Genomic DNA, 17,567 nt, shown 5'->3' with positions numbered 1-17,567 from the left:
AATGGGCAACTGGTCAAAATTAAGCTTTCACATTAACAGAAAGCTTAACTTTTGTGTTTAAAATATCTTGAGACATCATCTTTTGAAAGGAAAACAGAGTTCCACAAAAACGAATCGAAAAAGAGGAAGAGATTCCATCCAGTCTGGTTCGGTGGCGAACGACCTCTCGGAGGAACAGAAGGCCCCTAGCCTCAGTCTCCAACCCATCTCGGCCGAAGAAGTGAGGAGAGCTCCCGGGAAAGACAGGGCCTGGGCGGCCACATCGTCCTACTCACCCCAGAGGGCGGCGGGAAGGAGGCAAGGAGAAAGCGACATTCGCGCCCAAGGCCCCGGGCACACAGCAGGGACCCCGGGGACTCAGGGGTGAGGGCCGACCCCTCAATCAGACCCTCGGGGTCTACTCACTCCGCAACTGGCCAGTAAGAAAGCCATTCGCCAAGGCCCCCGCCCTCTGTGCCTCCAGGGGACGGAGCCGGGGGCCGCCTCCAAGCACCCTTTTTTCTCCCCCCTCAGCGGAATCGCCGGGCTGCGGCGCACACGGTCCTGCCAGGTTCAGACGGGTCCCCGGGACAACCCTTTACCCCAACCCTTGTCCCGTCCCCGCCCCGGTCTAAGGGCCGCACTGATTGGCTAGGCCTGTCGGCTCTTAGCAAAGAGACCCCTGGCGATTGGCCATGGGTCACCTGCTGTAAGAGGTGAGCGGCTGACGATTGGCAGTTAGGCCAATTTTGGGGTGGAGAGGAGGGAGAGACCCGGCTACCAGCGGAGAGACGGGCGGCAGCGGGCGGTCACCAGGAGGGCTCAGCGCTCCGGCTCCCCGGCCCTGCCCAGACCCAACCCGGCCTTTTCTTTGTGGCAGCCCAGGGCTGACCCGCGGGCCAGGAGCCGCGCCCCGCCCCGCGCTGGGACCTGTGCCTCGGGACACTCGACTGCCGCCGCCAGGAAAGGGAGGTCGGAGCCCAAGAGAGCTCAGCTTTGCTTCCGGTCTTCGGCCCGGGTGATGCCTATAGAGTGGACGACCGAGTAGGGACCGAGTCACAGGCGTAAACGTGCTTTACACCCACTGGTTTCTAGCTCATCATCCCCAATACTTTGGCAGCTGTGGAGCCTCGTTTCATCTTCCCAAGTTATCACCTGCTTTTGCTTACTTCCGGAAAGTTGTTTGTATCTGGTAGCGGGGAAGTAAAGAGGCGGAGGAAGTGAGGGGAGGAGACACTATATCAATAAACAAAAGCTTGGGTGCCTGTTTTACTAATCCAGGGAAACACCGTGGGCCTGCTGTTGTGCCACAGCTCCATAAGGAATGTAGGTGGCTTGTGAAGATGCTTCAGGAATCCAAATGTCGTAACTTCAAATTAGATCCAAAATCAGACTTAGAAGACCTCGACAGAGAGTCATCCAAAATACAGGAAATCACAGGCATAAATGATTAACTTACTGATTTGTTGTTCTTAATATTTTCCTTACGGTTATTTATACATACCTGTAAGTACTAAACTCGTAAGCAGCTAATAAATTTTTGTAGCTCTACAGGTACCCGCTACAACAACTAGCATAGTGCAAACTGCACAAAAGATTCAATAAATGCGTGCTACACTCAGTGTTAAAGATACCTTCAGTTTGTTTTATGTAAATTTTTTCAAGATGTCCAACATCAAACGCATTCCCTTCTTCTTACATTCACTCCTCAAAAGCCTGGTCCTCTTCTAGAGCTCCCTGTATGAGTTAAATGAAAACCTCTACCATCCACTCTAATATGCAAACCATAAACCTAGCAGTCCTAATGCCTCCCTCATTCCACATTCAATCCATCACTAAGTTCTGTCATTTTTACCTCCTAAATACATTCTCAGTTCTGTCCACATCTCTCTGGCATCGCCACCACTCAATTACAGGTCCTGGCCTCTTGCAATAATCTCTTTAGTAAAATCTTCCTGAATCTACTTTAGCTCCTCCAATCCATTCTCAACACTATAACCAAAGTAATTGGTTTCCAAAACCAATTTTATTACACCCTCATCTCTGCCTCTTCCCCCCTCCCCCGCTCCCCCATTAAAGAACTTCAACAGCTTTCCATTGTGCTTAGGATACAACAGTCTTTAACAATGGCCTGTAAGATTTAGCCCTCTCCCTACCTGCCCCCTAGCTCCATCTTATACCTTCCACTCCCTCCTTTTCTGGACTCCACACATTGGCCTTTGCCAAACTTCTTCAGTTTGCCATGGACCTTCCAACCTCAGGGCCTTGACACATGCTTTTGTCTTTTACACTGTCCCCTTGACACCAATCCCCACCCTTCGCTAATTTACTTCTACTCATCATCATTTCCTCCCAGACTATGTGAATTCTTCCTATTATGTTTTCATAACAACTTATGATAGCAATAATTTTACATGTATTTTAGTTATTTTAATTATACTGTTTTAATTTACATATAATGCATCCATCTTAAATGCACAGTTCAACACATTTTGATAAATGTATGCACACATGTAACCACCACATCAAGTAAGACAGAACATTTCCATCACCACAAAATTTCCATTTGTGCCCCTTAAGCCGTCAATCCCTCCTACCACTACTGCTCTGCTTTCTATGTGCATTATTCCTTTTTAAAACTTGTTTAATTTATTTAAACTAAAAAAAATAAAACACAAAAATAGTTCACACATTTCTCTCAACCCGCCACTCCCTGCCTCTTGCAACCACCAATGTTTTCTGTATTTATGAGCGTTTTTTTTTAATTTAGATTCTACATATAAGAGAGGTCATACAGTATTTCTCTTTCTGTCTGACTTATTTCACTTAGCATTGTACTCTCCAGGTCCATCCATGTTGTTGCAAATGGCAAGATTTCATTCTTTGGATGGCTGAATAACATTCTATTGTGTGTATATGTATATTTATATGTATATATGCATGCGCATGTGTATAACACAATTTCTTTATCCATTCATCCATCAGTAAACACTTAGGTTGTTTCCATATCTTGGCTACTGTAAATAATGCTGTAATGAACATGAGGGTGCATAAATCTTTCTGAATTAGTGTTTTCGTTTTCTTTGGATAAATACCCAGAAGTGGAATTGCTGGCATATGGTAGTTTTATATTTAATTTTTTGAGGAACCTCCATACTGTTTTCCATAGTGGAAAACCAATTTACATTCCCACCAGCAGTGCGTAAGAGTTCCCTTTTCTCCACCAATTCTTGTTATTTCTTGTCTTTTTGACATTTCTAATCATTCTAATAGGTGTAAGGTGATATCTCATTGTGGTTTTGATTTGTATTTCCCAGATGATTAACGATGTTGAGCACATTTTCATGTATCTGTTGGCTATGTGTATGTCTTCTTTGGAAAAATTTCTATTCAGATCTTCTGCCCATTTTTAATTAGATTGTTTATTTGCATTATTCTTTGATAAATGTTTACGTTTATTACTAGACAGTAAGCTTAATGAGGCAAAGATCTACGTATCTGATGTTGTTCAACATCATATCCTCAGTATTTAGCCAAATGCCTGGCACATATTAGGTATTCAATAATAGATTTACTATGGGAATGGATTCTGAAAATAAACAGCTCTATGACAAATATCAAAATATAAATATATGTTGATAGAGAAAAATACTATATTAATCTTGTCAGATGGACATGGTCACTGTCTAAACAACCTCCACTAATACCCTTTAAAATTTTCCTTTAATATCTGCTTCTCCAGCAGTTCATTTTGTGCCTGAGCAGCCCAAAGGACTTAATTCAATATTAGCTGATCAAACAGTTCTCCAGGCCAAGAAGAAAAAGCCTACATCTCTAATTCTATGTACTCTACTGTTTGACCCTTATGTAAGAGACATAATACTTACTTATGTAATTCTTGCTTGCCAGTTCTTTCATGTGCTTATCTAACCAACTAGACAGAAAGAACCATGGGGTCATCAAGGACTTTAGATTTTTTTAAGTAACCACCATCATGGGTCAATAGTTTCAAAATCTAATGCACTATTATTTTTGACAGTTTAATGTAAATAGTTAAGTTCTAGTACATAAAAATTTAGTGGACCCAATTATCATTAGTTTTTATTGATAAGCTTAAGTGTTAAGATTAGGGGTAATGGCAATACAAAATATGATTTATAACAGTCTCTTAACAATAATACTGAGTTTTTCCTTAATTGCATGTATATGTGTGTGTGTGTGTGTGTGTGTGTGTGTGTATATATAAAACTCTACATTCTAGTTACATATTTAAGTAGGTCACAGCTATAGTCCAGTTTCATACTACAGATAACTATTTGTTGTAGACATATAGTTCTCATTTTCCTAATCCTGATGTAAAGTGCATAAAAGATGTAGCATTTAAAATGAAGAGTAGTTACACAATACAAGGCAAATTTACCCATTTTATCCCAAGAAACTGTAGGACTTCTAAGCAAATCTGGCAACTCAGGTGTTTTAAAAGATATCTTACAAGTTGTTTCAGAAGTAAGTTAAATAACCAATGCCTTAAACCTATATATGACAACTGATTACCAATTCATGTATCAAAAGGATCTTTAATACTTATCTTTGAACTACACAATTAAGTTATTAAATTAAATTGGCACTTAATTTTTTTTTTTTTGGTTCAAGAGAAAGAATAATACACTATGGTGATTAACAAATATAAAAAAACCATATCTTAAACTTATACAGTGATGTATGTCAATTATTTCTCAATAAAACTAGAAAATTTAAAAATGAAAAACTGAAAAAATACCAAAAACAAAACAAAAAGAAAAACCTCTAAATTTTCTTCTTGTCACTTGCTGCATTTTACAAATCTATATCTATATAAATATACAGAGGGTGCCAAAAAAATGTATACACATTTTAAGAAAGGAAAAAACTATTAAAATTGTAATATTCAATATATACCAATAACAAAAGATGAATATAAATCACATTTGACTTCTGCAATTACAAGAGGTGCTCAAAGTGGTTACCATCAGCGTCCAGATGCTTCTGATTACAGCAAACTGCTGCTTGAACAACATTGACTACGTGTCCACTTGTAGACATTTTTTTGCACCCCCGGTATATATACATACATATATACACACACTTATATATAAATAAAACAATCTGAGAAAAATAAATACACTAAGGTTCAGAGGGAAAGTGTATTTAAAATGGCAAGAAGTCTACTGAGTAAACAATAGGCCAACTTTACGTATATCTATAAAGATGAAAAGAACACTTTAACTATACAGATTCATGTACTACTTTCAAAACTTATTTCTGCTCCAGTCCACTAATATTTACCTATAAATCACATTTTACTCTGATGTCATCTCAGACATGTATGACACTACTTTTGATAAATAGAAGAAAAAATAGGTTTAAAAACGTCAGTTTCCCTAGGAATTTGCCTAGCAACTCAGGCCAAATGATTGGAGCAGAAAATACTGAAAGACAACTCTTGGAAGGATATGTAGCTCCACTATTTTGTCTGACCAGTACTTGGAAGTCTCAAAACTAAACACAGCCAATTAAGTTTGCATGTTGAAACTTTGGCCAGATGGAATAAATACACCACTTGGCATATGGTGGAAGCAGTCCCTATATTACGATCAAGGCCCCCATGTTCCAGAAGTTAGTTTGTAAATTAGCTGCAGTTCTCAATACACTATTGAACAAAAGAAATCTCTGTTCGAGGTTAGGAATGAACACCCTCTTCACAGCCCTGCAATGGCTGTGACGGTGTACAGACAACACTGCCTTGCTCGCCACTGTACCTTTAGCATCATCTCACACAGTGGCTGGCATATATTAGGTGCTTCATGTCTGTTGAATAGATTAAAGGCCAGGTACTATGCTATAAAAATAGCAGCATGAACAGCTAAAATAGGTTGAAAATGACTAGTCTAGCAAGTGGAGGGGCAGAAGGCCGATGTTTTCCTATGTGAGCCTTTTAGTACCATTCATTTTTTTTTTTTTTTAATTATGAGATAGGTACAATTGCCTCAATTTTTACAGGTAAAAATCTATACTGGTCATTTAATTTTCTTCTGAAACAACTTATAAATTTCATTAAAAACACATGAGTTGCCAAATTTGATTAGAAGTACACAGCTCCTAAATGCTCTTGAATTCCTGAAATCTGATTTGATTTAAAAATTAAAATATATTCTATGACACAATACCATTTTGATCAACTCTCTAAAAGCACGTGGTTATAGCATTTCAAATAATTGAAAATGGGCTGAAGAAACACTATTTCAATTACTTCGAAAACAATTCTATGGCAAGAAAGAATTAGCAGTTTGGCATGGACCAAATGTCTCCGTGGACATTTTGGACAGAACAAAACATCCTGCAAGGACAAAAGAGAGTTTCTCCCTCTGAAGACATATGATTTTAGGAGCACAGAAGGTAAGTGATGATTTTGCTCTCTCAGCATCCAAAAGACAAATCTGAAAGCCATGTAGGCTTATTTCCTCACTACTCTGAAAAGCTGAGCAGAATGAGAGAAGAGTACTAGTTCTTACTAGTCTATGAGCTAGTTTCCCCTTTCTAAAAAGGCCGCTTTACCAGCCTAGGAGCTTCCTCTCTTTCGAAGTCATATAATAGTTTTTTGTTCCTTCTCTTGACCTGTGTTAGAACTGTGGCCACAGTTCATTCAGGCCAGGCCATGAAGGTGAACTGAACTGTGGGATAATGAAAGCTTGGAAGATTGCAAAGCCATCCTTGGAATATACTCACTACTCTTCCTACAAAATATTTATTGTATCCTTCTAAATAAAAATATTAAAGCTGAAAAAAAAAATGTTCAGAGCTCCTTGCCACAAGATGGGTGAAATGGCTTTGTATTGTGTAATTAGTCGTCATTTTAAATGTTCTAGCTTTTATACACTCTAACTTTACATTAGGATTAGGAAATTGACAAATGAGAACTACTATGTGTTCATCTCTAAAGTAAGGGTGTGGGAAAAGCTACTGTTTTCATTTAATACACTTCTACATAGTTTAAAAATTTTTTATTAGCACTCCTTATTTATGTCATTATTGTAGTTTTTAAAAAATTCAATCCTCATTATGATTTTTATTTTCTTCTTTATACTAGACTGAGCTCTGTAAAGGCAAGGACAGTATGTCATTAATTTACAATTATATCATCTACAACTAGTATAGTGGAACACTTGAAGTATTCAATAAATACTTACCAAATAAGTTTTCTAAAATGATTCTCTATAGGATCTAAATTGAGCATGCACTATTTAAAAATCTTTTAACTTTATTTTGATAAAAAGAAGGCAGGAAAATATATAAGTTCTAAAAGATTTCCATAAAGACACAAACTTAAAACAAATTTCACTTAAAAACAAATTTCTGGCAGTTAAAGGAATAACCTTTTGCATCTATAAAACTATACCATCTGTTTAGTTGTTTCCCAAGAATTCAAGATAGATGGTCTACTACCAGTACAACAGAATTAATTTAAAAAATGAATCCTAGAATCCTAAATTCCAGTTTAGGAGCCAGACAGTGTCTGCCTTCAATAATAATAACAAAGTTGGCAACAGGCTTTAGGGGAATTTTCCTTTGTTATAGGAAACCCAAGAAACTGGCTTCTTCTCCAAATCATTTTACCCGTGGAAGTGGTGACACAGCTATACTGCAATCATTTCCCCTGAGAAACAAAGAGCCCCAAGGGAGAAAAACAAAACATTTAAAAATATGATATTAAAATAAAATCAAATAAGGCCAGAGGAAACAATAGTGGCAGTAAACAGATCTTTATATATTGAGAAATTGAAATGTATGTTTAATAAGCTAATCTTCAGGGGCAGCCAGATGGCTCAGTTGGTTAGAGCACGAGCTCTCAACAACAAGGTTGCCGGTTCAATTCCTGCATGGGATGGTGGGCTGCGCCCTCTGCAACTAAAGATTGAAAACGGCAACTGGACTTGAAGCTGAGCTGCGCCCTCCACAACTAGATTGAAGGACAACAACTTGGAGCTGATGGGCCCTGGAGAAACACAGTCTCCCAATATTCCCTAATTAAAAAAAAAAAGAAAAAAGAAACTAATCTTCAATGAAGTAGCTTAACACTCAAGAAAAATACTCAAAAAATTTCTATTAATCTTAGTTACCCAATTAGACATACAGCCACTACAGCAAAGAGGGTAGATTCAAGGTCCCAATGCTAAAGATTAATTTCTCAGCTTCTTTCCTAAATTGCACCTTAAATACAAAATTTGTGTTTGTCTATTATACCGAAGTATCTAATTTTGAAAAAAAGGCTTCAGAATGGCTTGACTATTTTTTCTAGCCTCAATAATGATTTGCAATCTGAATTCTATCACATCTCCTTTTTGGATAATGATGTTTTACCCACAGATTCAATGGTGAGGTTTCTATCGCCCTCCCTCTTCCCCTCAGCTATATTCTTATACAAGGTATCATGTCATTTCTCTCTAGGGGCTTGAAATCAAAGTCAATGGATAGTGAACAAATAGTAAAGGGCAAAAATTATAAAATTATAAGACAATAGCAATGAAATTCCAATTTGATAACCACCTGAAACACAATTTATAGTGGCTTACATAAACTGATACATATGGGACAATTATAGGACAATTTCTTGGCCCAAAGAATAATCACAGAAGCCATTAAGTATAAAAAAAAATTTTAAGAGCAACTCATTTACAGCATAAAAGTGAAAAACTTAAAGGTCTGCACTACTCACTTAGACATCTACAGGAGTGTTTCAAATTGGGATCTAAAAAGTCTCTACCACAATTTTCTGTTTGCATTTGTGGTAACCTGTAAAAATTAGTAAGATGCTCCTTGACTTACGATAAAGCTATTGTAAGTCGAAAACATCGTTAAGTTGAAACTGCATTTAATACACCCAACCTACTGAACATCAGAGCTTAGCCTATCCTACCTTACACGTGTTCAGAATATTTGCATTAGCCTACAGGTGGGCAAAATCATCCAGCACAAGGAGGACACTGTGGAGTATCGGTTGTTTACCCTAGTGACCATGTGGCTGACTGGGCGCTGCACTGCGCTGCCGCTGCCCAGTGTCACGGGAGAGGCGCATACCACACAACACTCGCCTGGGAAGAGATCAAAATCTGAAGTATAGTTTTTGCTGAATACGTACCACTTTCACCCCATGATAGAATAAAAAAATCGTAACTTGAACGCAGTCAGAACACATAAAAGTGGTAAGATGACAGAATCGTCACACTCTATGCAGTAGTGTACACATGCTGAACTTAGAATCTATACCTAGTAGTACCATTTTCACACTGTAAGTAGTGACCCACTTTCAGCAAGGCAGTATCGTTCTTCACATTAATGTTAATTTAGATTTTATTGCTTTGTGCTTTGTTTGTATTTAATTTGCAATTTTCTTTTGCAAATATAGTTAGTTCTGTAACATTTTAAACCTAATAAATTTATATCTAGCTTTACATGTGCCCACATTAAATAACATTACGATATAATACTTTATACACTGGTATTCTGGGCTTGCAGTTGTTTTCCTAAAATGGGGCCCAAATTTTCTCAAGTTTATAAAGCTGATTTACACCTCTATGACAGCTAGACAAGCTGCTGTAATTCATTATATCCTATAAAATATAGGATACTGCAAAACTTACAGGATGTAACATCCCAAGTCTTCTTTCAGTGATCAATCCCTTGCTTGGCGATATCTCAGCATTTAGTTGGTACTAAAGCTTACTAGTGTAAACAAAGAATATGAAAGGTTTCTCTCCATTAATCAGTATCATCAAAAATCCACTGAACACCTCTTACAGACTAATAAGGGGATTAAGAGGTTCAGCAGCCCCTCTGACCTCCTTTCAAGGAGTATCCTAATTTAGTTGCATATAAATACATGAAAAATACAAGCTAACATACAACAAGTTTAGAATGACTATTGGAAAACCTCAACTTCCGCAGGAATGGAAAGGAGAGAGATGATTTTAGTTGTCTTCTCCCATCCTCAGACTATACTAATTGCAATTTGCAGATACCCACAGAGGAGCAGAAACAACAAGAAAAGGAAAAGAGGGAAGATAAAAGGAAAGGGAAAAGGCTCTAGGTGAATGCTCTAGGTGAATTTACAGTTAATCAGAATGGAAGGAGGAATGGAATTAATATGTATTGAGTACCTTCTACATACAAGGTGTAATATGTTAGGGATATTATAATATCTTACCGCAACTACTTTATTAAGGGTTTATACCTACTTTTAAAGATTAGACAACTGAGGTTTACTTAACCCAGATTACACAGCTAGTAAGAGGGCAGAGCCAGAACCTAAGTCCTCGTCAGCCTGGCTCTAAAGATATTCTACTATACTATACTAACTCTTAAATCATATTTAAGCTTTGACAGTGCCTGGTAGGGTTTGCATGGTACTATGGGACTATACTATCAGTAAGATAGGTTCTCTCCCTGGCCTCATGAAATTCATAATATCAAGTGGGAGATGAGTTATACAATATTATATTATTAAGAGATAATGCATGTAAAGCCCACATGGTTCCTGACACATAAGAAATGCTCCAATATTCATTGCTGCTACTATTATTAAAAAGCAGAATGTTATAGGGGCTACACAGAAGTGGAAATTACAGCAGAGGTTAAGGAGGTAAGTGGCTGTTTTTTACTATAGTGATAAGAAAAATATAGAATGAAAAGGTAGTACGTGCACTGGATCTTGAATAATTGGAAAGGATCTTACAGAGGTAAATTTGAGGATTGGGGATGGTGAGGATTTGGAAAGAGCAGCATGAGTAGAAGCAGGAAAGATTTCAATGTGGAGGAGCATCAGGTACATGTAGGGACAGGAGATAGAAAGGAATGTTGGGGTCAAATCAAAAAGAGCCTAAAATTCCCTAAAAAGTTTTACTCCATCCTACAGGTAAATTTAAACTATTAAAGGTGCTTCACAGTTATAGATGCCTTAAGATCATTAACTATAGTCACTCGCTTATAGGATGAAGAAGAGAATAAATTCAGGAATATTAGGAGGGCACCAGAAATAGAGATGTAACAAAAATAATAGTCATGGAGATGTAAGGGGATGGGTGTCAGTGATTCTATTAAAAAGAAAAACAAAAAAAAGAGTCCCCAGGTTTGGCAGGTTGTAAGTTAGCACCTAAAAGCATTCTCAACTTTCAAACCTCAATGGCTTAGAGAGCAATGCTGTCATCAACGGAAACAGAAAAACTGGATAAAGATATGGGTTTGGGGAGGAAAGGGATGATAAAGCTCAGTTTTCGTCATGTGGAAGTTGAGTTCCAGGGAGACCTTAAACTAGCAAAATACAAAAGAAAAGAATGTAATACCAAAGCTAAATATCAAAAGAGATATAAAGATCGGAGAAAGAAGAGTCATTCACACAGAAGTTTTAGCTGAATCCATGAAAATGGTGGGGGCTGATGGAGGGTGAAAGAGTAAGGTCACCGTCTCAAAGGAAACATGATGCAGTCAAGAATATGAGTGTAGTATTAGTCTTGGGAAAGAAAAATACTTTTTCCTTTGAAATACTCAAAGCAGAGAAATAAAGGATAGGTGAAGTCACTAAGAACTATTAGAGAAGAGGAAAGACTTTTCTCTATCAAGAAGGGAACAGGCTGTAATTAGATACTGAATACTAATGAAAAGATTCCAAATAGGGATTTAATTGGAAATCAATAAGACATCAATAAGAAGACCATTAAATAGTTATAAATATCCAATAAAAGTTAGAAAAAATTTAAATCGTGAGAGATACAGCCATCTTGATTTTGTAAACTCTAACAGTACTAGAAGCAGAGAATGGAAACCAGAATGGTATACAGTACAAAATACTCAGTGACAAGAAAGTCTAAAGATGCTAGCAAAATCAATGCTGAAGAAGCAGACTATAAGGTCTCTACTGGGGAGTGAAATAAACAAAACTAGAAAGGTATTGAATGACCAGAGAAAATGGAGGAGTAGAGCTCAGACCAAAATGAAAGGAGGAGAAAGTTCAGGAGAAGTAAAGTGGTAGAAGAGGTAAGAAAACTGTGGTTAAAATAAAACACTTTTAAATTCGGTGTTATGGAGGCGGTGCAGCACTTAGTAATGACAATACCAAAGCAGTATATTTTAATGGCTAACATAGAGATGAAATTCAATGGAAAAGGAAGAAATGTAAATACCCTCTCCCACTCCCATTTGGAAGAGAGCTAGCCCCATGAGGACCTACTCCACAGTGCCTAATAGTATGTTATACATCTCACAGTACTCAATAAACAATGGAAAAGCAACCTATACATCATCTGTTTGTTCCTCAATTCCTTCAAGTATTTCTTCATTTAACTAACTGGTAGTGAGCACTACTTAGAATGCCGAGTTCTGGGAGTGGGCAGGGTAGGAGTTGTATTTGCAATGGCAGCTAACATTTATCAAGTTCTTACTACAGCTAGACATTATTTCAAAAAATTTGCATTTAACTCATTTAATGGTCAAAACAACCCTATAAAGTAGGTACTTTTATTCTCCTCGTTTTATAAATGAGGAAACTGGACCTTAGAAAGAGTAAGTTCAATGTCAATAAATGTACGTGTGGCACCAGAGTCAGGTTCTTCACCACACTTCACTATCTCTGGGAACAGAATCTTTACCTTTTTGTCAGTCAAATTAACATTTAAGTACATACTGTTTCCCCGAAAAGAAGACCTAGCCAGACCATCAGCTCTAATGCGTCTTTTGGAGCAAAAATTAATATAAGACCCAATATTATATTATATTACATTATATTATATCCAGTCTTATATTATATTCAAATAAGACCGGGTATTATATTAATTTTTGCTCCGAAAGATGCATTGGTCCAGTTAGGTCTTATTTTCAGGGAAACACAGTATTTCTAAATGTCCTATCCTCTGCATGCATTAACTTAGAAAAAATATACAAAGAACTCTACTGTATTACATGTATTTTAAAATATGAAAGCTATTAGAGTCAAAGACTTCTCAAAGTTATCTTTTTCTTCCTGTTATTCCAAAAAAAATGTAAACTCTTATATAGAGCATATAAAATGTATTATATATGTTGGATTGAGGTTTGCAAAACAAGTTGTTTATTAATAGGGACAGGACTATGGCCGCACATATGTGAGGCTGATAAGAGTGAAGTGAAAGTAAACATGTTTATGTTTAGAGCATATACATGAAAGTAGACATGTTTATGTTTTTGTGTGAAACTGAGCATAACAAAATTGAGTGATAAACACGTTCACCTAAGAGGTAAACAACATCTGGTTATCACCCAAGAGGTAAACAACTCCTGGCAAACTACTTCTGGTTATCACCTAAGAAGTAAACAAGTCCAAGGAAAAGACGATAAAAGCAGAACTCCCGAGCAATGCCATGAGTGGTCTGACTGGGCGCTCCAGCAAACACCCTCTGCGGGGTGCAAGCCGTGATACTCCGGGACTCTCTGAAGTTCTTCCTGGCAAGACCAGCTCACCTCAGACCCGTCGGGGCCCAGACGCCTCTCCCGGACCAGGAACCTTCTCCTCCACCTCAATTGACTCTGGGACTTGGTTCCTTATTAAATTCTATTCTATTCTGTATAACCTTCTGTGCTTACCAGAGCTCTGGAGGGACATTGGCTCCCAAATAAAGCTGTGTTACTCACTCTATCTGAACCTGTGTGCCGGGACTTTGTTTCCCACTCACATCATGAGTACCACACAGGGACTTAGGGCCCTGCAGAAGGGTTAATGTCCCCTTGACTTTCAGGAATAGACTGAAATGTAGCAGACTGCCCTTACAGGAGCTCGCAACAACTCTCTTCTTAGCAAAAGCTCATCAATTCCAAAATTGGATCAAATTAGGTACCTGACCTTAAGGAATCTGCTTCCTAACTGGGGAGGTGGATACTTTAATAGATAAACAAGGATATGATAAGAACTTAGTGAATTGTGCAATGAGTATGGCATTCAAAGGAAAGAGATCATTTTGAATTTGCGGGGCATGGGGTCAGTCAGGCGAGGCTCCACAAAAGAGGTTGGTTCTGAACCGGGTTTTGATGAAAAGAAGCAGTATGCAGCAGTAGGCAGCACGGAGGCAGATGGCATTTCGGAGAGAACATCCTGCACAAAAATGTGGAGACCAGAAGTGAAAAAGATGTGTTCAGAGGAAAGCAAGTTAGCAGCAGCACCCCCTAGTGGAAGGTTTATGTAGAGGAATGGTGGCAAAAAGGTCTAGAAGAGCAATCTGGGAATAGATCATAAAGAGAACTGAATGTCAGTCTAATGAGCTGGGGAGAGAATTTCATCTGCCATATTTCGTCTAATATGATTCTTAAAACACTTATCTTCATATAATATTGAGTGTCAACTAATTGAAAAATAATAAAATATTTTAAACAACTAACAAAACACTTATCTTCTAACTGAATCACAAATTTGCTGAAATGATGTTAGTTATTTATAAAACTCCCTAATTTAAAAAGAAACCTACATAAGTTATAACGTTGTTTTTAAAAAGCATAGCTCATCGAGTAACATAGATCTCCTAGTTCAATTAATATTCATTACTTAGTCTCTTAATAACCACATCCTCGAATAATGTTTTTTACGCCTGTTTTTGAACATGGCCAAGTGATGAGGAGCTCATCATCTTGTAGGACCTGAGATGCCCTATCCTACCTTGTCTAAATAGGCCAATTCTCGGTATAGGGCAAAGATAAACAGAGAGAAAGGGTTATAAAACATCAGTTTTCTATCATTCAAGCCTGTAAATCAAAACAAAATTCTCTATATGTAACAATATAAGCTCTTTCATGGGAGAATAAACATTGGAAACTATCTTCAGTATGGTAGACATTTAGTGTTTTTGTCACCCAGCATCTTTTGTTTCCTATTCTGACTATGCTTGGGGTGCAGGGGGTGTGGGGTGACACCCTATCTGTAATGTGTTTCTGGTGAAGCAGATAACATCCCTGCTCCAGCAGTGGAGCAGATGACTGCAAAACTGTGACTGGCCTGAACTGGGAAAAATGACTGAAGCTCAGGTGATCAGTACTAACCTATCAACCCTATCATGGTCCAGAAAGAACAAGAGCCTCCTATAGACTTGGAGTTCCAATGAGGGGAGGCTGAAATTGTTGCGGCCATCTTGCCACCACCCTAAAGGGAGAACCTAATTAAAAATGAAGCCAACCCAGAAGAATGGAGACCGAGAAACAGAGATGGGGGACCTGGGTGTTCAGGGCATGTCTAAGTGCCTACTTCAAACCACACCTAAGCGAGGTTTGTTTTCTTCTTAAACCAGTTTAGGTTTTTTCTTTCACTTTCACCCCAAAGAGTACTACCCAACACACACATTAATTACCAAATCCTATTAACAAGAAAAGTAGGTCAACTTCTCAGCACTTATCTGTTATCAATGTACTATTATATAATTTGGTTATATCAATATTCAACGATAGATACTAAATTTAAAAAAGGAATCATACAATTTTACATAGCATTTCACTTTCAACATTGCCTTGCACTGTCTTATTTCTACACAAAAATCAGTATTTTACCCCACAGAAAGCAGAAGAAAATGACTGCAATTTTACTATATAACACTATAAAAGTAAGAATAAGCAACTCAGAAATTAAAAGTTTTCATTACATCATCTCATAGTTATTAGGAAAAAAAATAAAACAACTAATGAACTATACATCCAGAAGCCATGTAAAGACTTACTTGAAGCTGAAGAGTATGTCGTAGAATTGTTTCTTCTAAGGCATGGATCCACTTCTCTCGCTCATCAGCATCACGAGCTGGAATAAAAGATCATAAAAATTAAAACCTTAATTTCTACAATATAGAAAGTAAAAATTTTAAATCATGATGTTAATAGAAAAGGTTTTTAATTGTGCCATTTCCTTAATAGGTTCAGCCTTTTATGCGTTCCAAATATGCAATCCACTTGTAGCAATTTATAACAAAGGGAATAATTGTGTTCGATAATACCGTGTTTCCCCGAAAATAAGACCTAGCCAGACCATCAGCTCTAATGAGTCTTTTGGAGCAAAAACTAATATAAGACCCGGTATTATATTATATTATATTATATTATATTATATTATATTATATTATATATTATATTATATTATACCCGATCTTATATTATATTAAAATAAGACCGGGTCTTATATTAATTTTTGCTCCAAAAGACGCATTAGAGCTGATGGTCTGGCTAGGTCTTATTTTCAGGGAAACACAGTAACAGACTACCTTCTCACTGAAAACAACTAGAAAAGCTACAATAATTATTAAAAAACAACTGGTTCAAGACATCAGAAAACAACTAATATTAGAGTAACAGAAAATCATCCCACTAAGAAAACTCCAGGTCTAGGAAGTTTCACCAGAGAATTCTGTCAAATATTTAAGAAAAAAATGCCAATTTAATACAAAATCTTCCAGAGAATAGAAAAAGGAACACTCCTAACTCCTTTGTAAGGCCAGCACAACTTTGATACCAACCTGATAAAATTATGAGAAAAAACTGTATAGGCAATTCTAATGTAATAAAACACATAAAAAAAATTCCTATAAACATTACTATGTCATGTCCAAGTTGAGTTTATTCCAGAAATACAAGGTTGGTTGAACATGCGAAAATTAAATCAACATTCAACAATATGAAAATACATATGAACAAGGTTATTCACTATAACATTGTTTATAATTTCAAAATATTGGAAAAAACCTAAGTATTTATACAGAGGAGAGTGGTTGAATAAATCATACACAGGCAGATATAAAAAAAAAGAATGAAAAAGATCTCTTTGGAGTAATTTAGTGATTTCCAGATACACTGTTGGAAAAAAGCAAAGTGTGCTACCCTTAGGGTAAGAAGGAATGAGATATAAGAAAATAGACACGCATCTACTTTTTTTGTGCAAAAGAAATATAAAAAGAATGAACTAGAAACTAAAGAGACTAGTTACCTACAAGACATGGGGAAAGGATGGAAAGCAAGGGAAAATGGGAAATCGTTACTAGGGATACAGAGGTAGTGATACTTCTCTGAATTTATCTTTTTTGTATATACTCAGATTGTTTAGAACTATAGAAATGTTTCACATACTCTCCAAAAAAAAGAAATCATTAAAATCAACCAGGATGGAACCTAAAACAAAATACAAACAGTAACAAATAACCTAACTGTATTCCAAATAAGACAAGCACTCTGAAGGGGATGAGGAAGAAAATAATAAACCTAACTAACTTTAAAAACAGTATTCTGATTAGATAATGCAAAAAAAGAACTATATACAAACAAATCGATTCTATTTAGTAAATCTAGTTTTTACAGGACTACACATTAGCAATTCTGTATCTACAAGCAAGTAAATATATTGTAGATCATGAGAACCATGTTTCTCACTGTCAGAGGAAAAAAAATACCAATAAGGAAAGGGAGGTGAGTGAACCATGCGGTGTTGGATTAGAATTGGAAGTATCAATGAATTTATGGTTTTAGATAGACAGACAGACAGACAGATAGACAGATAGACATAGGAG

At 37.0% G+C, this 17,567-nt stretch overlaps 1 protein-coding gene across 10 annotated transcripts in view; it reads right to left on the bottom strand.

The window, feature by feature from the left end:
- The window catches only part of OSBPL9 (oxysterol binding protein like 9), a 128,781-nt gene that overhangs the window by 53,765 nt on the left and 57,449 nt on the right, over positions 1–17,567 (bottom strand). For 5 of the 10 annotated variants that reach the window (XM_033114973.1, XM_033114974.1, XM_033114975.1 and 2 more), the window contains one exon: positions 15,738–15,814. In XM_033114973.1, coding sequence (XP_032970864.1) covers positions 15,738–15,814 — 77 coding nt within the window. Of the gene's footprint in view, positions 1–275; positions 585–15,737; positions 15,815–17,567 lie in introns of those variants that run through there. The other 5 variants (XM_033114977.1, XM_033114979.1, XM_033114982.1 and 2 more) reach the window with 3 other exon arrangements.

The sequence above is a fragment of the Rhinolophus ferrumequinum genome, chromosome 9, assembly GCF_004115265.2.
Source record: "Rhinolophus ferrumequinum isolate MPI-CBG mRhiFer1 chromosome 9, mRhiFer1_v1.p, whole genome shotgun sequence".
Classification (NCBI taxonomy): Eukaryota; Metazoa; Chordata; class Mammalia; order Chiroptera; family Rhinolophidae; genus Rhinolophus; species Rhinolophus ferrumequinum.
This window is presented reverse-complemented; position numbering and strand designations above follow the sequence as displayed.